At 48.5% G+C, this 21,221-nt stretch overlaps 1 protein-coding gene across 1 annotated transcript; it reads left to right on the top strand.

Moving 5' to 3' along the window:
• Positions 1-19,196: 19,196 nt before the first annotated feature.
• LOC308184770 (uncharacterized protein) lies at positions 19,197-20,949 on the top strand (the record flags this gene model as incomplete). The annotated part of the gene is made up of 2 exons (XM_080572299.1): positions 19,197-20,363; positions 20,921-20,949. 2 exons carry the CDS (start codon positions 19,197-19,199, stop codon positions 20,924-20,926), a joined length of 1,173 nt encoding a protein of 390 aa, XP_080428425.1. The 3' UTR covers positions 20,927-20,949.
• Positions 20,950-21,221: the final 272 nt, after the last annotated feature.

Genomic DNA, 21,221 nt, shown 5'->3' with positions numbered 1-21,221 from the left:
ACACACTCTCCCGAAAGCTGTCGGAGCAGCAACACACTCTCTCGAAAGCTGCCGGAGCAGCAACACACTCTCCCAAAAGCTGCCGGAGCAGCAACACACTCTCCCAAAAGCTGCCGGAGCAGCAACACACTCTCTCGAAAGCTGCCGGAGCAGCAACAGCACACTTTCCGGAAGCTGCCGGAGCAGCAGCGTGCTTTCCCAAAAGCTGCCGGAACAGCAACACACTCTCTCGAAAGCTGCCGGAGCAGCAACACACTCTCTCGAAAGCTGCCGGAGCAGCAACACACTCTCCCGAAAGCTGCCGGAGCAGCAACACACTCTCCCAAAAGCTGCCGGAGCAGCAACAGCACACTTTCCGGAAGCTGCCGGAGCAGCAGCGTGCTTTCCCAAAAGCTGCCGGAGCAGCAGCAGCACGCTTTTTACATACCAATAATACCAGGTGCTGACCCTTCAGCACAAACCAATACAATTACCAATGCCGAACCTGCAGAGCTTTCGCTCTGTCTAACGGACGGCGCCTAGGCTTACCCCGGGAGCTCCCTGCCCAACCGAGCGTGGCTTTCGCCGCGTCTGACCGGCAGGCTTTCCCAACCAAATCGGTACCGAATACCCAAAGTTGAAAGCACCTTTGCTTACCACTCCAGTGGTACGTCGTGAGCAGCGGAGGTCGGTCGTGGTCGACTGCTCCCCGAGAATCCCTCGGTGCCGGCTGGAGCGAAACCGAGACACGATCCGCCTCAGCAGTGCCCACGCTGTCCCATCTGGGTCGCCAAAATGTTAGCGTAGCAACCACATAACCACCAAGTGATTATATGAAGGTGCTTTATTCAGCGCTGGAAGCCGGGGCAGGTGCCCAAATCTGGCTTCAAGTCCCGTTACTTCCCAGCCGTTATTTATACATACAATATTGCGTCAGGTATACATATTCATTACAGGTTGCAACATCAGCCTCGCTTTTCATTCTAATTAGCTCCCCTCCCCTTTGCACATGCGTGGCGCACTCTGGTGGTCGTCCAGGTGGTCGTCCAGATGAAGTAAGGAGTCTTCCTCTCCGCTGAACTCTTTCACCTTTCTCACTCGACGCATGCTCCCTCCGCTCCTCGGTTCTGCTTCAACTCACTTCATCATCTCCAGGCCCTTATCCAAGGTCAGGTTGTACCTATTCCCTCCCAGGGTTCCCCTTCAACGATTCCTTTAAATGTTCAGTGTACTCCCTAGGTTTCCAGTATACATAGATTACTTGATAATGTAAGTACATTTAATAATATTTAATTATACCGTATGATCCATCACCTGAGAAACATTAATAGAACATCCATTCGATTCTCCCCAACACTAACAGTAGTGTCCATATTTACATCCTTGATTGTAGTAGCAGGAGTTTTGACAGCCATTGGTTGTTGCATAAGATGATGATATTAGAGGAAATGGAAAGCAAAGAAAGTGAAGAAGAGGAAGACATCTACCAAGTTACATCTTAGAGAAAAATTTTGCAAAAATCAACAAATTATAAAAAGAGAAAAGGGGGGAATTGTGGGAATAGAAATGTTGTTTTTGCAGTGTTACATTGTATAGAAGGAAGGAATGTGGTATTGAGATATGCTTACAGTGATAAGAAAGCTCAGCAGGTGACCTCCTAAAATGCAGACAACCAGACTCCTTAGAGCAATCAGGTGAAAATCACTATGTTAAGTCAAGCCAGATAAGGGGAGAAAACATTACCATCTCAAAAACAGGCCGGCAACTGAAGGCCAGGCATTGTCTGTGAAGCATCAGATAGATTGTGAACCTGGATTACCCACTCCAGTGGGGAAACAGGGGAGGGTCCTGTCATCAAAAAGTATATAAACTGTGTTTTTGGAACTAGTAGGTGCGCTCTCCTGCTTGTGGGGCGCCCGCCATTGCAATCGCGAATAAATTACTACTTCACTGAGATCCTCACCTGAGCCTAAGTTATTGGCTACGGAGTGTTTCTCACAGTTACCCATTGTGCAGTGAACCAATCCACACCCTAGGTTGAAATATTGTTTATTTCAGAATTGAGCAAGTCTGGGTACCAGGTGGTTTCCCACAAAGCTATCAAACCTAAGGATTTTCCAGGCCATTCTTTATACAATCCCTTATCAATACGTTTACATGTTTGTACAATCCCCTAGCCTCTGCTTGGTTATGTAATTAGCATACTGCTGCCATGACACAATCATTCTGTGCAACCTCAGAGAGGAAGGGTCCCTTGTTGGGCTGGGGTCTCCCAGCCTAGGGGTGTGATTTTTACTATTATAATGAGGATGGTTCACAGATAGTTCACATTAGAATACTCTTAATCTTTGTTTTTCAGCCAACTAGTTAGGTTGATTGGTGATGAATTCAAGGGCATAATTCAGGATGTTTCCCTCAAGAATGTCAATGTAATGGTCTTCCTGATTAGCAGTGCCTCAGTTAATCATCCTTTAGACATCTCCAAGGCCTGGGTCATCTTGCCTTTTCCTCAAAGTACATATTTTATCTCTTTCACACAAAACAGAATTAACTATACACTGGTATCAGGACTACATTTGCATGTTCTCATTCTCTATCCCATGGATATGTGTGCTGCAAGGACTAAGTGACAGCTACTCATGAGATCTGTGTGTGTGGTTGGTGCCAGCTGCTGGAGTCAGACCCGGGGTATAGGTGCCGCTGGCCTGTGGTGTCATCGGCTGCAGTGAATGAGGGTCCTAGTGTCAGTTGTTGGAGGGGCCATAGCTCTCTGGATCTAGGGAGGGTCCTAAAGACCTTGAAGCTGGAGTACCAGCTACTGGGGGGATCGTCATGAATGGACTGGGTGTCAGCTGCTGGAGTCAGACTGAGGGTGTAGGCAACCCAGCTACTAGAGTGAATAGGGTCTCAGAATCAGCTACTGGATTGGCAGGAGTACTTAACCTCCAGCCACTAGCGCAGGACCATTTTTTGTCCTGAAAAACAGATACTGGGAGGGACTAGCATTAGTGAGAGGCTCAGTACTGTGGCTGGAGCAGGACAACAGGTCACAGCCTGCATGCCTGGTGCTGGCTGCTGGGGGAGGGGTGCCAAGTGTCTGTATTTTCCCCAAACCTGGTATGCATATGTATACACTAGCCAACTTCCTGCTGGACTAGCTGGTGGGGGACTTGTGAATGTGGAGTGCCTGTGGGACGAGCGTGTGAGTGCTGCATGTGAACATCAAACTGGACCAACCAGTGAGCAGAGGACCTGTGAAGTGGGTGGGATCTAGGCAATGGTACCAGGTGGACAGAGGGGCCATGCCGGTACTTGACGAATCTGTGACTGTGCATGTGCTTGCGTTGTGTGTGTGCCTTCACTAGTGACCTATTGTACCAGATGAAGGGGGACTTGGCTGTCTATGTTTACATTCTATGTGAGTCCTGTATGTAGGTGCTGTTGAAGACAGTGCCTCATCTGTGTCAGTTTGTGTGTGACTAGCCGTGTTAGTGTCCTCTGTGTGTGTGTGTCTCTGGGATACATGCTAAGCTTCACTGTTGGTTGAACCTGCAAACAGGAAAGTGGCAGCCGCCTCTCTCAGCCTAAGCAGAGACCCCAGGTCCCTGAGTCACTGGGCTGGTCTCCCTGAGAAAATGTGGGCATAATGGTGTCAAGAAATGTCTGTCAGCCAATCACAGAGCAATATGAAAACATATGGGGAATGACGCTGTCAAAAGTGGCAGCCACACTGTACGTAATGACAGTAGGCTTCCTTTACTGGTGTGCTCCCAGGTACACTGATAAGGGTGACTAGTCCTACCAGACAGTCGCAAGGCTACCTGAGAACATATGGGTATGACAGTGTCAAGAAATGTCCATCAGCCAGTCGCTGGAGTATGAAAACACATGAGTTATGTTTAACAAAATAGTAGCTCCCTTCAATAAAATGGCACCTGTAACAAAATGTCAGCCCCCTCTGTATGTAAGGGAAGTGCCTTCCCGGTCTGATATACATTTGAGTAAACAAGTAGGGTGGTTAGTCATAGAATCATAGAGTATCCAGAGTTGGAAGGGACCCATAAGGATCATCAAGTCCAACTCCTGGCACCGCACAGGTCTGCCCAAAAGTTTAGACCATGTGACTAAGTGCACAGTCCAATTGCTTCTTAAATTCAGACAGGCTTGGTGCAGTGACTACTTCACTGGGGAGCCTATTCCAGTGTGCGACCACCCTCTCGGTGAAGAACCTCTTCCTGATGTCTAGCCTAAACTTCCCCTGCCTCAACTTAACACCGTTCCCGCAGGTCCTGTCACTGGTGATAATGGAGAATAGGTCACCTGCCTCTCCACTCCCCCTCGCGAGGAAGTTGTAGACTGTGATGAGGTCCCCCCTCAGCCTCCTCTTCTCCAGGCTGAACAGGCCAAGTGACCTCAGCCGCTCCTCATATGTCTTCCCCTCTAGGCCCTTCACCATCTTTGTCGCCCTCCTCTGGACACTCTCCAACAGTTTTACGTCCTTTTTGTACTGTGGTGCCCAAAACTGCACACAGTACTCGAGGTGAGGCCGCACCAGCGCAGAGTAGAGCGGGACAATCACTTCCCTCGACCGACTAGCGATGCCGTGCTTGATGCACCCCGGGATACGGTTGGCCCTCCTGGCTGCCAGGGCGCACTGCTGGCTCATATTCAACTTGCTGTCAACCACAACCCCCAGATCCCTCTCTGCGGGGCTGCTCTCCAGCGTCTCATCGCCCAGTCTGTACGTATAGCCAGGGTTGCCCTGTCCCAGGTGCAGGACCCGGCACTTGCTTTTGTTAAACTTCATGTGGTTGGTGATCGCCCAGCTCTCCAATCTGTCCAGATCTCTCTGCAAGGCCTTTCCACCCTCATCCAAGTCCACAGCTCCTCCAAGTTTGGTGTCGTCGGCAAATTTCCTCAAAACACCCTCTAGTCCTACATCCAAATCATTTATAAAAACACTGAAGAGGACTGGCCCTAAAATGGAGCCTTGAGGGACCCCACTAGTGACCATCCGCCAGCCTGATGTGGCCCCATTTACCACAACCCTTTGAGCCCTGCCCGTCAGCCAATTGCTCACCCATCGTATGATGTTTTTGTTTAGCTGTATGCTGGACACTTTGTCCAGTAGGATCCTATGGGAAACCGTGTCGAAAGCTTTGCTGAAGTCCAAAAAGATCACATCAGCTGGTTTCCCTTGATCGACTAGATGGGTGATCTTATCATAAAAAGAAATCAAATTTGTTAGGCAGGACCTACCCCTCGTGAACCCATGTTGGCTGGGACCAATGACTGCATTGTCCCCCAGGTGCGCTTCAATAGCTTCAAGGATCATCCTCTCCATAATTTTACCAGGCACTGACGTGAGACTGACAGGCCTGTAATTGCTAGGGTCTTCTTTCTTGCCCTTCTTGAAAATTGGCACAACATTTGCCAGCTTCCAGTCCAATGGGACCTCTCCAGATTCCCAAGATCGTTGAAAAATAATTGAGAGAGGTCCCGCGATGACGTCAGCCAGCTCTTTAAGCACCCTGGGATGAATCCCATCTGCACCCATGGACTTGTATGGATCCAGGTGGAGCAGCAAATCCCGCACACGTTCAGGGTCGGTTGGGAGTTTGTCATTCCCACCTCTGCAAGTCAATTTCTTTTTTACTCAATTAAATTTTAAATTTTACCATTAAACTCAAAAATGTATAAAATTTTGAAGTATCTGTAGCAACAAATGTTGATGCTAAAGGTATAAAAAGGAAGACAGATTAAAATAGGCCTAACGAATGCCTGGTGATATAGAATCATAGAATGGTTTGGGTTGTAAGGGACCTTAAAGATCATCTAGTTCCAATCCCTTGCCATGGGTAGGGTCACCTACCACTAGACCAGGTTGCTCAAAACCCCATCCAACCTGGCCTTGAATGCTTCCAGGGATGGGGCGTCCACAACTTCTCTGGGCAACCTGTTCCATTGCCTCACCACCCTCAGAGTAAAGAATCTCTTCCAACTATCCAATCTAAATCTACCCTCTTTTAGTTTAAAGCCATTACTCCTTGCCCTATCGCTTCTCTCCCTGACAAAGAGTCCCTCCCCAGCTTTCCTGTAGCCCCCCTTTAGGTACTGGAAGGCCCCTCTAAGGTCTCCCCAGAGCCTTCTCTTCTCTAGGCTGAACAACTCCTACTCCCTCAGCCTGTCTTCGTAGGAGAGGTGTTCTTCCAGCCCTCTGATCATCCTTGTGGCCCTCTGGACTCATTCTAATACTTCCATGTACTTCTTGTGCTGGGGGCCCCAGAGATGAATGCAGTACTCCAGATGGGGTCTCACGAGAGCACAGTAAAGGGGGAGAATCACCTCCCATCGGCCTGCTGGCCATGCTCCTTTTGATGCAGCTCAGGATACTGTTGGCTTTCTGGGCTGCAAGTGCACGTTGCCAGCTCCTGTTGAGCTTCTCATCAACCAGCACCCTTCAAGTCCTTCTCCTCAGGGCTGCTTTCAATCCATTCTCTGCCCAGCCTGTATTTGTGCTTATATAGATCTAGAACTGTTAAGATCCTTTTTGGGAAGTAAGAGAAACATGGGACAGGAAATCTGATATATCAGTTCTGGCCCATTGCAGTCAAAGGGAGTGAATAAAATAGTGAGAGCACAGGCAATCCCATCCATCCTGGGAAATTTCTTAGCAGCAACACCCAGAGAAGCCCCCAAAATATGTGCCAGATCCCTGACTGTAGAAAAAGTGTAAGGCTTTTCACACATCTTGAGCTTTGTTTTCCTTATGACAGGGTCCTAGACCAGGCCCACTGTTGGAGAGTTTGTTAGCGTAGCAACCACATAACCACCAAGTGATTATATGAAGGTGCTTTATTCAGCGCTGGAAGCCGGGGCAGGTGCCCAAATCTGGCTTCAAGTCCCGTTACTTTCCAGCCATTATTTATACATTCAACATTACATAAGGCATACATATTCATTACAGGTTGCAACATCAGCCTCGCATTCCATTCTAATTAGCTCCCCTCCCCTTTGCACATGCGTGGCGCTCTCTGGTGGTCGTCCAGGTGGTCGTCCAGATGAAGTAAGGAGTCTTCCTCTCTGCTAAACTTTTCACCTTTCTCACTCGACGCATGCTCCCTCCACTCCTTGGTTCTGCTTCAACTCATTTCAGCACTTCCAGGCCCTTATCCAAGGTCAGGTTGTATCTGTTCCCTCCCAGGGTTCCCCTTCAAAGATTCATTTGACTGTTCAGTATACTCCCTAAGTTTCCCAGTATACATAGATTATTTGATAATATACTCCCTAAACTTCCCAGTATACATAAATTAATTGATAATGTAAGTACATTCGGCAATGCTTAATTATACTGTATGACCCATCACCTAAGAGACATTAATAAAACATCCATTCGATTCTCCCCAACACTAACAAGTTGACAACTGAAGCTTTGTTGTGGAGGTTAATAAGATGGTTCATAGATTTCATCAACATGGAGAGGGACTTTCCGCAAAGTATGCTGCCGTGTCTTGCCCTAAAGCCCTATTTCAAAGATGGCATCCTAATTGATGTTATTCCAGATGTGCAGATACTTCATTTCTACCTCCCACTCCACACCTGGGAGCTCCAGGGGCCTCACTAGCTGTACAGTAAATTTTGAGCAGGTGTTTTGGGGGAAGAACCTAAAGCTGGCATTGCTGGGTAGCGTGATGTAGAAACACCCATCTGCCATCCTTTTTCCTACCCTGCTCCAGTACAAATCACTAGATGTCTTGGACTTGGGAGGCTTCTATCCATCTGTTAAATTTCTGGGGCCATATCACTTCACCAGCAGCTGTTTCTTTCTTTTCTCTTTTGCATAGATCTTCTTAATTTTGTAGATTCTGCCCTTTGTCAGGATTCACTTTTTGAGGTTCTTTAGGGTAAAATCTCTCCTCAGTTGCTTCATAACCATAGTCTATTAAGCAGTACCCTATTGGTTTTACGTGGCAAGATTTTGGTAATGAGGAGACTGCAGAGGTGGCCTCTGTTAGAAGGGACCAGGGGCTGCCTCCCGCTGTGTAGGACAGAGCTTGTTCCAGCCAGCTCTAAAAGGGACCCACCTCTGGACAAAGCTGAGCCAAACAGTGAAGCTGGTGGCACCTCTCTGAAAACATATTTAACAAAGGGTAAAATCCATTGCACAATAGCTGTGAGAGAAAGGAATGAGAAAAATGTGAGAGAGACAATCCTGCAGACACCAAAGTCAGTGAAAAAGGAAGGGGAGGAGGTGCTCCAGGTTCCAGAGCAGAGATTTCCCTGCAGCCTGTTGTACTGGTTTTGGCTGTGTAGGGCTTGGCTGCCTACCAGGGTTAACCCTCAACATGCATGCAGAAGACCATGGTGAAGTAGGTTGTCACCCTGTAGCCCATGGAGGAGACCACGGTGGAGCAGATATTCCCTGTAGCCCATAGGAAAAACCACATCAGAGCAGATATCCACACTGCAACCCATGGAGGACCTGATGCCACAGCAGGTGGCTATGGTCTGAAGAAAGATGTAGCCCATGGAGAACCCACACAGGAGCAGGTTTTCTGGCCTGAAGTACAGTCCCTAGGGGACCCATGCTAGAGCAGTCCATTCCTGAAGGACTGTACCCTGTGGTACGGACCCATGCTGGAGCAGTTCTTGAAGTATGAGCAGTGTGAAGAAGGAGCGTCAGAGGAGAAGTGTTAAGGACTGACCCCAACACCCATTCCTCACCCACCCCTGAGACATTCGGCGAGGGAGAAGGTAGAAGGTCAGGGAATGTAGTTGAGACTGGGGAGAAGTGGGAGGTGGGGGAAAGGTGGTTTTAGTTCTGTCTTTGTTTCTCACTATTCTACTCTGTTATTAATTAGCAACAAATTAAATTAATCTATCCGAAGTCAAGCCTGTTTTGCCCTTGATGGTAGTTGATAAGTGATCTCCCTGACCTTAGCACGACCCATGAGATTTTCCATCTTATTTTCCCCCCTGTCCTGTAGAGGAAGATGAGTGAGAGTGTGACCAGGTGGACGTATGGCAGCCAGCTAAAGTCAAACCTAGAACAGGTACACAGGTATCTGTCCACTTCTTACAATTTCAGCTATGAAAATTTAATCTGTGAACTTTTCTCAAATCTCATTGTCTTTCATTCCAGACACCCTGACGTGGTCTCCCTTTTTGAACAGAGGTACAGATTCTTTAATTTTAAATGCATCCCCATATACAGCTTTTCAAAACCTTGCTGAGTTTGAAGGATTGACATCCACAGGCTTGGCTCTGTTAGTCTTGTGGAAGCTATGGTTATAGCTCTTTATAAACTCTGACAGGACATCAATATAGTGAACAGTGCTGTGTGCTGTAAAATATAACCACATCTTGGTTTTGAGAGTCCTGTTAAAATGCTTTATGATAGGGGCTTTTACTTCAATTTAGTAAAAAAATGGAACATTAAATTGCTTTATAATCTTTTTCAAAGGCTGGCTTAAAAATTCTTCTCCCCAATCAGTCTGTAATTCCTGAGAATTGCACCCCCTGCTAAAATTATTTTTAAATCCCTGGTGTTGTGGGTTAACCCTTCTTGGCAGCTAAGTACCACACAGCTGCTCACTCGCTTCTCCCACCCTCCTCCACTCTCAGTGGGATGGGGGAAGAGAAAAGGAAGAGTAAATGTAAGAAAACTTGTGGGTTGAGATAAAAATAGTTTTATAAGTGAAGGAGAAGTTGAAGATGAAAAAGACACAAAACAAAACAAGTGATGTAAAGGCAATCACTCACCACCTCCCACAGTTAAACCAATGCCCAGCCAGACCCTGAGGAAAAGATGGATAAGCTACCTAAACACCCCTCTTCTCCTTTTTATTGCTGAACGTGATGTTCTATATGGCATGGAATATCTCTTTGGTTAGTTTAGGTCATCTGCCTGGTTGTGTCCTCTCCCAACCTACTGCATTGGGGGTATAATGTAAGACAGAGAAAGCCTTGATGTTATGCAAATACTGTTCAGCAATAGCTAAAACCTGAGTGTACTATCAGCATTGTTTTGGTCACAAATCTAAAACAGATGCACAGGAGCTGCTATGAAGTAAATTAACTCAATCCCAGCCAGAACCAGTATACCTGGCTCTTTCATCACCTGTTCTGCCTTTTAGACTAATGGCCCAGGCATACATGGCTAATATGTCTAGCATCACTGGGATGTACTTAACACTACCATTGTGTTTGGAAAACTGTTGCATATCAACTAGGTCTGCCTGCACTGTGCATCCACCTTGCTTGCAAGCCAGGTTGCCACTTGGCTTCTGTTCAACTTAGCAGTTTGCCTTTTAGTGTCCTTAAAAAGGGGATTTATACAGCCAAAGCTTCCCACTTTCCCAGGAGCATAGTAAATATCTTTTAAGAGAACTGGCATGTCTGCTGACACACTGCTACAACACATATATAAAATGAAACACTAGACAATCAATTTAACACAAAAAGAGGGAAAATTAATTAACAGGATATGAGGGGAGTTGGTTACCAGTCAAACTTCTCCAGATTTTTTTCATTTTTTTTCCTTGAATTCTGCTGTCACTTCAATGCCTGTTCTCCTTTCTTTGGTTGCTGCAGGCCTGGACGGGAATGCAGAAAAGTCATAATACAGTCCTGACTTCTCCCTGTAACAAAGTCATTTGGAAATTTTTGAAACATTGTATAAGGTCTTCAACCTAAGGACAAAGAAAGACGCATAGCACCAGCCTGCACCCCATAATGGTCTTAAAAGTAGCTGTAAGATCCCCACCACCACCCAGGGGAAAGGGATCTCTGCGACCACCACCTGCCCTCTCCATGTGACACTGACTTCAAAATCCAGTTTGTGGTTCATGAGCTGACTGACCAGTTCTTCTGGTTTGTTTAGTCGTTTGGGATCCCCATTGGGTCTTTTCTTTATTGTTCCCATGCACCTGTGCTGTGGCTTAACCTGGCAGGCAGCTAAGCACCACACAGCCATTCGCTCACCCCCCTGCCCCAATGAATGGGGGAGAGAATCAGGGGAAAAAACAAAAAGCTCATGGGTTGAGACAAAGATAGTTTAATAGGACAGAAAAGAAAGAGAAATAATAATAATGATGATAATAGTAATAATCATAGCATGTACAAAGAAAGTGATGCACAATGCAATTGCTCACCACCCGCTGACCGATGCCCATCTTGACCAGAGCAGTGGTCCCACCCCAGGCTCGGCCAGCCACCCCATATTAACTGTTCAGGGTGACGTCATATGATATGGAATACTGCTTTGGCCAGTTTGGGTCAGCTGTCCTGGGTCTGTCCCCTCCCAGCTCCTGCTGCACCCCCAGCCTGCCCGCTGGCAGGACAGAGCGAGAAGCTGAAAAGTCCTTGGCTTGGTGTAAGCACTGCTCTGCAACAATTAAAACATCAGCATGTTATCAACACTCTTCTCATCCTAAATCCCAAACAGGGCACCCTACCAGCTACTAGGAGGAAAATTAACTCTGTCCTAGCCAAAACCAGGACAGGCCTGTCCTCTTGGGAGGAGTATAGGAGTGTTGTCAGGGCCTGCAGGGACGCGATGAGGAAGGCTAAAGCCCACCTGGAGATGAAGCTGGCAAAGAAGATAAAGGATAATAAGAAGGGTTTTTTTAAGTATGTAAACAATAAAAGGAAGACTAGGGATAATGCGGGTCCCCTGCTGAACGAGACGGGTGTCCTGGTAATGAGGGATGCTGAGAAGGCAGAGATATTGAATGCCTTCTTTGCTTCAGTCTTTGCTTCAAAGACTACCCCCCCAGGACTCCTGGACCCTGGAGGGAGGAGAAAGAGTCTGGGAAATGGAGAACTCCCCTCTGGTTGAGGAGGGGGTGGTTCGGGAGCATCTGACTGGGATCAACGCACACAAATCCATGGGCCCTGATGGGATGCATGCACGTGTGATGAGGGAGCTGGCAGAGGTTATCGCCGAACGGCTCTCTTTCATCTTTGAAGCTCTTGGAGAACAGGAGAGGTGCCTGAAGACCGGAGGATAGCCAATGTCACTCCGGTCTTCAAAAAGGGCAAGAAGGAGGATCTGGGAAACTACAGGCCAGTCAGTCTCACCTCTGTCCCTGGAAAGGTGTTGGAACAGCTTGTTCTGGATGCCATCTCCAAGCAATTGGAAGAGAAGAAGGTTATGAGGAGTAGTCAGCATGGATTCACCAAGGGGAAGTCGTGCTCGACCAACCTCGTTGCCTTCTATGATGGCATCACCAGCTGGGTTGATGGAGGGAGAGCAGTGGATGTCATCTACCTTGACTTTAGCAAGGCTTGTGATACTGTCTCCCACGACATCCTGCTAGCAAAGCTGATGTACTTCTTACGGGTTATTTGGTAGAGCAGGCGTACAATTAGACTGTGATTTGCAATGTGCATTCTCCTAAACCCCACGACACCTAGGAAAGTTTGGGTTTCTTTTTTGTTAGTTGGTGGAAAGATTATTATCTTTCTAACATCACCAGGGCAGCTGACCTAAACCAACCAAAGGGATATTCCATACCATATGATGTCACACTCAGCAATAAAAGGTGGAAAAAGGAAGAAGAGGGGAGGGGTTGGCTCTCGTTGCGAAAACATCTGTCCTCCCGAACACCGGCTATGTGCATTGAGGCCCTGCTTCAAGGACGTGGTCAAGCATCGCTCATTTGTGGGAAGCAGAGAGTATTTTTTTCCTCTGCACTTCTACACAGCCTTTCCTTTGTTTTTTCTGTTTTCCCTTTTTTCCCCTTTCCCCTTTTTGCCTTTAGTTAAATTGTTCAATTAATAATAATCTTTCCTTAATAATTATTTTTCCCTTTAATTAAATTATCCTTATCTCAAGCCATGAGTTGTCCTTTCCTTTACTTTTTCCCCTCCTCTTCTGAGGAGGGGGAGTGAGAGAGCGGTTGTGGTAGAGTTCAGCTGCCTAACAAGGTAAAACCACCACAAGGATCTGAAAGAAAGAAACCCAAACTTTCCTAGGTGTCGTGGGGTTTTGGAGAATGCACATTGCAAATCACAGTCTAATTGTACGCCTGCTCTACGAAATAACCCGTAAGAAGTTGTGGATGCCCCATCCCTGGAAGCATTCAAGGCCAGGTTGGATGGGGCTTTGAGCAACCTGGTCTAGTGGTAGGTGACCCTACCCATGGCAAGGGATTGGAACTAGATGATCTTTAAGGTCCCTTACAACCCAAACCATTCTATGATTCTATATCACCAGGCATTCGTTAGGCCTATTTTAATCTGTCTTCCTTTTTATACCTTTAGCATCAACATTTGTTGCTACAGATACTTCAAAATTTTATACATTTTTAAGTTTAATGGTAGAAAAGAAATTGACTTAAAATTGATAGACACCAACTGCCACAACAGGTATGATATGCTACCAGTTGTTATTAATCCCACAAACCACAGGAATGTCAGAAAAACATGCTGTAGACAAGAGGTTTACAAAGGTATCTCTGGGGGCGGAAAATAAATCTGCTAAATATGGCTAACTTCCTACTCCTTAACTGGGAAGCCTTTGTCTGCTTTGTGCCTTGCCTTCACATCAGCTTTTTTCCCTGTCCACAGTCACAAAATTAAATCCTTTAATTCTCATCAAACATCCAGCACAGAAAGGAGCTAAAAAATGGCACGATACTCCAAACTGCCCCAGTGATTTGGCCAAGACTTTATTTTGTAGGCAATCCTGAAGTATAGTCAATAGCTGAGCTTGCAATACTTTTAGCCTGTGGTGTATAGTGTCTAATGATAGCAGCCTAACAATCACAAGCCCTGGTTATCATGGGGGATTTCAACTACCCTGACATTTGCTGGAAGGCCTACTCAGCCATCCATCTGCAGTCCAGGAGGTTCCTTCAGTGCACTGATGAAAACTTCCTGATGCAAATGGTGAATGTGCCAACTAGGAGAGGAGCGCTGCTGGATCTTGTCCTCACTAACAAGGAGGGGCTGGTTGAAGTGGTGAAGGTTGAGGGCAGCCTTGGTTGCAGCGACCATGAGATGGTGGAGTTTAGGATCTCATGTGGCAGGAACAGAATACCGAGTAGAATCGCAACCCTGGACTTCAGTAGGGCTGACTTTGGCCTTTTCAAGCAATTGCTAAGGGAAATCCCATGGAACAGGGTAGTTGAAGGTAAAGGGGCCCAAGACAGTCGGTTAGCATTCAAGGATTGCTTCTTCCGAGCTCAAGATCAGAGCATCCCAACAGGTAGGAAGTCAGGAAAGAGAACCAGGAGACCTGCATGGTTAAACAGGGAACTGCTGGGCAAACTCTAGTGGAAGAGGAGAGTCTACAGATCATGGAAGGGGGGGCTGGCCACTTGGGAGGAAAGTAAGACTGTTGTCAGAGGATGCAGGGAGGCAGCTAGGAAAGCTAAGGCCTCCTTAGAATTAAACCTTGCGAGAGGGGTCAAGGAAAAAAAAAAAGGCTTCTTCAAATACATTGCAGATAAAACTAACACTAGAGGCAATGTAGGCCCACTGATGAATGAGGTGGGTGCCCTGGTGACAGAAGATAAAGAGAAGGCGGAGTTACTGAATGCCTTCTTTGCCTCTGTCTGTAATGCCGGAGGCTGTCCTGAGGAGCCCCATACCCCTGAGGCCCCAGAGGAAGTCGGGATAAAGGAGTTTGCCTTGGTTGATGAGGACTGAGTTAAGGATCGATTAAGTAAGCTGGACATCCATAAATCAATGGGTCCTGATGGGATGCACCGCGGGTGCTGAGGGAAGAAGTCACTGCTAGGCTGCTCTCCATCATCTTTGGTAAGTCGTGGGCATCGGGAGTAGTGCCTGAGGACTGGAGGAAAGCAAATGTCACTCCAGTCTTCAAAAAGGGCAAGAAGGAGGACCCGAGTAACTATAGACCGGTCAGCCTCACCTCCATCCCTGGAAAGGTGATGGAACAACTTATCCTTGACATTGTCTCCAGACATATCAAGGATAAAAGTGTCATTGGGGGTAGTCAACATGGCTTCACCAAGGGGAAGTCGTGCTTGACCAACCTGATAGCCTTTTATGAAGACATAACCAGGTGGATAGATGATGGTAAAACAGTGGACGTGATCTGTCTTGATTTCAGTAAAGCCTTTGACACCATCTCCCACAGCATCCTCACAGCTAAATTGAGGAAGTGTGGTCTGGATGATCAGGTAGTGAGGTGGACTGCGAACTGGCTGAAGGGAAGAAGCCAGAGACTTGTGGTCGATGGGATGGACTCAAGTTGGAGGCCTGTATCTAGTGGAGTCCCTCAAGGGTCAGTACTGGGACCAGTACTGTTAAATATATTCATCAGTGACTTGGATGAGGGAATGGAGTGCGCTGTCAGCAAGTTTGATGATGACACTAAACTGGGAGGAGTGGCTGACACACCGTGTGAGAAACACTCTGTAGCCAATAACTTAGGCTCAGGCGAGGATCTCAGTGAAGAAGTAATTTATTCGCGATTGCAATGGCGGGCGTCCCACAAGCAGGAGTGCACCTACTAGTCACACAGTACGGTTTATATACTTTATTTCTCGATGACCAGGACCCTCCCCTGTTTCCCCATTGACTGGGTAATCCAGGTTCACAACCTATCCGATGCTTCACAGACAATACATGGCCTTCAGTTGCTGGCCTGTTAAATTTCAAATTTCTTTTGACATTTTTACTGTTTGAAGTGGTAATGTTTCTTCACTTATCTGACTTGACTTGACACCGTGATCTTCACCTAATTGTTCTAAGTAGTCTGGTTGTCTGCATTTTACAAGGTCGCCTGCTAAGCTTTCTTATCACTGCAAGCATATCTCAATACCACATTCCTTACCTTTAAACAATGTAACTCTGCAAAAACAACATTTTTATTCCCACAACTGGAAGGCTGTGCTGCCATCCAGCGAGACCTCAACAGCCTGGAGAGTTGGGCGGGGAGAAATTTAATGAAATGTAACAAGGGCAAGTGTAGAGTCCTGCATCTGGGCAAGAACAACCCCAGGCACCACTATAAGTTGGGGACTGCCCTGTTGGAGAGCAGCATAGGGGAAAGGGGCCTGGGGGTCCTGGTGGACAGCAGGATGACCATGAGCCAGCCAGCCAAGAAGGCCAATGGCATCCTGGGGTGTATTAGAAGGGGTGTGGTTAGTAGGTCGAGAGAGGTTCTCCTCCACCTCTACTCTGCCCTGGTGAGACCGCATCTGGAATATTGCGTCCAGTTCTGGGCCCCTCGGTTCAAGAAGGACAGGGAACTGCCTGAGACAGTCCAGCGCAGAGACACGAGGATGATTAAGGGAGTGGAGCATCTCCCTTATGAGGAAAGGCTGAGGGAGCTGGGTCTCTTTAGCTTGGAGAAGAGGAGACTGAGGGGTGACCTTATTAATGTTTATAAATATGTAAAGGGTGAGTGTCAGGAGGACGGAACCAGGCTCTTCTCAGTGACATCTCAAGATAAGACAAGGGGCAATGGGTGCAAGCTGGAACATAGGAGGTTCTGCTTAAATGTGAGCCGAAGCTTTTTTACGGTGAGGGTGACAGAACACTGGAACAGGCTGCCCGGGGGGTTGTGGAATCTCCTTCTCTGCAGACACTGAAAACCCAGCTGGACACGTTCCTGTGTGACCTGATCTAGGTGAATACGGAATATCCCTTTGGTTGGTTTAGGTCAGCTGCCCTGGTGATGTTCCTTTCTCACTTTTTGCCCACCCCCAGCCTGCTGACTCCGGGAGGGTTAGAGGGAGTCCTTATGCTGTGCCAGCACTGCTCAGCAGCAGACACAACACTGGTGTGATACCACTGCAGTTCTAGCTACAAGTGCAGAGCACAGCACTGTATGGGCTGCTGCAGGGCAAGTTAACATCCCAGCTAGACCCAGTACAGTCCTTTGACTTTATTTTCTTTCATGGCAAAACCAGCCTTCAGAAGGATTTGGACTATTTTCTTCCCTTTCTCAAACACTTCCTCTGCTGTGTCACCCCACACAATGATGTCATCGATGTACTGCAGGTGTTCAGGAGCTTCCCCCTGCTCCAGCGCAGACTGGGTCAGTCCATGGCAAATGGTAGGGCTGTGTTTCCACCCCTGGGGCAGCCGATTCCAAGTATATTGGACACTCTTCCAAGTAAAAGCAAACTGTGGCCTGCATTGTGCTGCTAGAGGGATGGAGAAAAATGCATTAGCGATATCAATTGTGGCATACCACTTGGCTGCCTTTGATTCCAGTTCGTACTGGAGTTCTAGCATGTCCGGCACTGCAGCACTCAGCGGTGGCGTGACTTTGTTCAGGCCACGATAGTCCACTGTTAGTCTCCACTCACCATGAGACTTTCGCACTGGCCATATGGGACTATTAAAAGGTGAATGAGTCTTGCTGATCACTCCTTGGCTCTCCAGTCGATGAACCAACTCATGGATGGGAATCAGGGAGTCTCGGTTGGTGCGATATTGCCGCCGGTGCACAGCTGTGGTAGCAAGTAGCACCTGCTGTTCTTCAACCCTCAGCAACCCCACAACAGAAGGGTCCTCTGAGAGACCAGGCAAGGTAGACAACTGTTTAATGACCCCTGTCTCTAAGGCAGCTATGCCGAAAGCCCACCGGAACCCTTTTGGATCCTTGAAATATTCTCTTCTGAGACAGTCTATGCCAAGGATGCACGGAGCATCCAGGCCAGTCACAATACGGTGCTTTTGCCACTCGTTCCCGGTTAGACTCACTTCAGCCTCCAATACAGTTAACTGCTGGGATCCCCCCGTCACCCCATAAATACAGATGGGCTCTGGCCCTTTATAGCTTGATGGCATTACAGTACACTGTGCACCGGTGTCTACTAAAGCCTTATACTTCTGTGCATCTGATGTGCGAGGCCATCGAATCCACACAGTCCAATAAACCCGATTGTCCCTTTCCTCCTCCTGGCTGGAGGCAGGGCCCCTCTAGTCCTTATCAGAATCTTCATTCCTGTGTCTGGAGGACTGCCCGCTGGAAATAGGAGCAGCAAGTTTCTCAGAGAACCCCCCTTTTGTGACTGTTTTTCCTTATAACTCACGTACCCACGCCTCTAGGGGCGAGGTAGATTTTCCATCCCATTTTCTCATGTCCTCTCCATGGTCATGTAGGTAAAACCACAGGGTGGCATGTGGTGTGTACCCACTATATTGAGTTCCTTGCTCAGAAGGATGCTTACCCCTGATAGCTGAGACACTGGTTTGTAAAAGTGGGGAGGAAGATAAATTCTAAGTTGGTGGACCTCTTCAGAAAGTTTCTCCAAAGTATTCTCTTTTAGTAGGTGGAACTCTTGAGAAAGTTTTTCCACAGCCGAGATGCAGGCCTGTAGTGAAGAGGAGAGACTTTCTTCAGACCGCCGGAGTTGTTTAGCCAATTCATCCACCGTGGGTTCCTCATTGTCTTTCCAGGTCATTACCGCCAATGAGTTGGCATATGATGATGGTGCACTCCGTACAAACTTCTGCCACATGGGTGGTGTACATTTGACTTCATCTGGATCTTTGGATAGCTGCTCACTGTCTAGGTCCTCATAAATCACCTCTCATACACCTAATTCCCTCAGGTACTGGATTCCCTTCTCCATGGTGGTCCACTTGCCCGGTAGACATACAAGATCTTCCTTGAAGGGATACCTTTCCTTCACACCTGCCAGGAGATGCCTCCAGAGGACTTGTGGTCCGTTTCCGTTTCCCAGCACCCTTTGCCTATAAGTGTCTATAAGGTTGTTTCGGAAATGGGTCCCATTGTCTGACTCAGTTCATTCTGGGGTGCCATGTCGCCATAGGACTTGCTTTTCGAGGCCCCGGATAGCGTTCTGGGCGGTGGCATGGGGCACAGGATATGTTTCCAGCCATCTGGTTGTTGCTTCCACCTTTGTAAGTACGTGGCACTTGCCGTTGTGGGTTTGAGGGAGTGTGAGTGTGAGTGAGGGAGTGTGCCCACTTGCCAAGGCAATCGGCTCTGGGGCAGATGTGTTCTGCAGCGGAGCGGGGGATCGAGACAGGCAAGGCTTTTTTTTCGGCATCGAGGCCACTGGAAGCAGCCGAGGGAGCCGCCAGGACCCGGCAGCCCTCACGAGGGAGGCTGAGAGGCATAGGCGGAGCCAGCAGCGCCCCCGCCCCGGCCGTTCAAAGGCAGCCCCTAGGGAGCGCGAGCGACCAGGACCACGGCAAACAGGGAGGGCAAACAGGGCGTGGCGCATCAGAAGGGCGGGGCACGGCAGTTTGCGTGGCAGTTCATGCAGGCAGGGCGAGCAGGGAGGGCCCCTCGCTGCTCTTTTGCAGCGGTCTTTCCCTTCGGTACTTGTAGCCTGCCTACGAGGAACCTGGTCAAGGTATCCACCAGGCAGAAAACCATGGCCTCCGCATCTGTTGCGGCCTCTCCAGCCACAGTCACCGATGTGGCTACTCAGATGGAGGGCTCGGGGAAACATGCAGCCGTCCAGGTCTTGGGCTGCAGGGTGTGCCCGAGTCTTCTGTCGGTATCTGACAGCAGCAGCGAGGGGTATGCCTGTGGGAGGTGTGCCCAGGTTGAAGAGCTGCTCAGCCAGGTAGCGGAGCTTCGGGAGGAGGTGAGCAGGCTCAGGAGCATCAGGGAGTCAGAGAGGGAAATTGACTGGTGGAGGTGTACTCTACCCTCTCTGAGACAGACTCACGAGCCTTCCATAGCACAAATGTCTCCTGCTACGCAGAAGACAAAAGTTCCCTCATCCCGCCAGGCAGTAAGAGGAGACCTAGGCCAAGGGGGGGAATGGAGGCAGGTTCCTGTTTGGGGTGGTAGGCGAGCCCTGTCCCTGCCCACCTCACCTTCCCATCTACCCTTATATAACAGGTATGAGGCTCTAGAACACGACAGTCAGAACAACGAAGTAGACGAAAGCCCGTCCCAGTTGGAGAGGATGCCTAAGGCAAGGCAACCTACCCCCCGCATTGCTACATCAACTGTCAAAAAAGAAAGAAGGGTTATTGTCATGGGGGACTCCCTTTTGAAAGGGACAGAGGGCCCAATATGCCGACCGGACCCAACCCACAGGGAAGTCTGTTGCTTCCCTGGGACTCAGGTGAGAGACTTCGCTAAGAAAGTCAAGCACCTGGTAAGGCCCACCGACTACTACCCGCTACTGGTCTTTCAGGCTGGTAATGACGAGGTAGCAACGAGAAGTCCGAGAGCGATCAAAAGGGACTTTAGGGCTTTGGGGCGACTACTTAAAGGATCAGGGGCACAGGTTGTGTTTGCCTCTGTCCTTCTGATAGGGGGGATCGATGCTGACAAGCAGACTCATCACATTAACACGTGGCTTCGGGACTGGTGCAACCGGCGGAATTTTGGGTTTTTCGATCACAGGAAGGTCTACGCGACACCGGGCCTGCTGGCACCAGATGGGATGCGCCTCTCTCAGAGAGAGGTAAGGATTTTTGCTCAGGAGTTGGCAGGGCTGATAGATAGGGCTTTAAACTGGAGTCGAAGGGGGAAGGGGATAAAACCAGGCACACCGGTGATGAGCTAAGGGATGGTGTGCTAGAATCAGAGGGACTGTGTCCTAGTGAGGCCCTTCGGTCAGGTACACAAGGTGCTGCGTGTAGGGAGGCGCATTTGAAGTGCTTCTACACAAATGCACGCAGTATGAGGAATAAAATGGATGAGCTAGAAGTCTTGGCCCAGTCCCACAGCTACGACATCATTGGCATAAGCGAAACCTGGTGGGATGAGTCCTGTGGCTGGTGTGTTGCAATAGATGGTTACAGGCTCTTCAAGAGGGACAGGCAGGGTAGGCGAGGTGGCCGGGGTGGCAATGTATGTGAAGCATGGGCTGGACTGTGTGGAACTTCAAGTTGGCGATGGCAAAGTTGAGAGCCTCTGGGTAAGGATTAAGGGACGAACAAATAAAGGGGATGTTGTTGTGGGAGTCTTATTACAGACCACCCGGCCAGGACAACAACGTCGATGAATTATTCTTTGCAGAACTAAGAGATGCCTCGAGATCAACTCCCCTTGTCCTTATGGGGGATTTCAACTTGCCAGACGTCAGCTGGGATCACCACACGGCTGACACGAGCAAGTCCAGGAGGTTCATAAAACACCTAGATGATAACTTCTTGGTGCAGGTGCTAAGAGAGCCAACTAGGAAAGGTGCCCTCCTAGATCTGTTGCTGGAGAACAGAGAGGGTCTTGTGGGGGACGTGGCAGTTGGCGGCCGTCTCGGTCATAGTGACCACGAAGTGGTTGAGTTTAGAATTTATGGTGACAGAAGGAAAACTGTCAC

Source organism: Anser brachyrhynchus, assembly GCF_964034855.1.
Source record: "Anser brachyrhynchus genome assembly, chromosome: W".
Lineage (NCBI taxonomy): Eukaryota > Metazoa > Chordata > Aves > Anseriformes > Anatidae > Anser > Anser brachyrhynchus.
The sequence above is the reverse complement of the archived record's forward strand: the minus strand, read 5'-3'. Positions and strand labels throughout refer to the sequence as shown.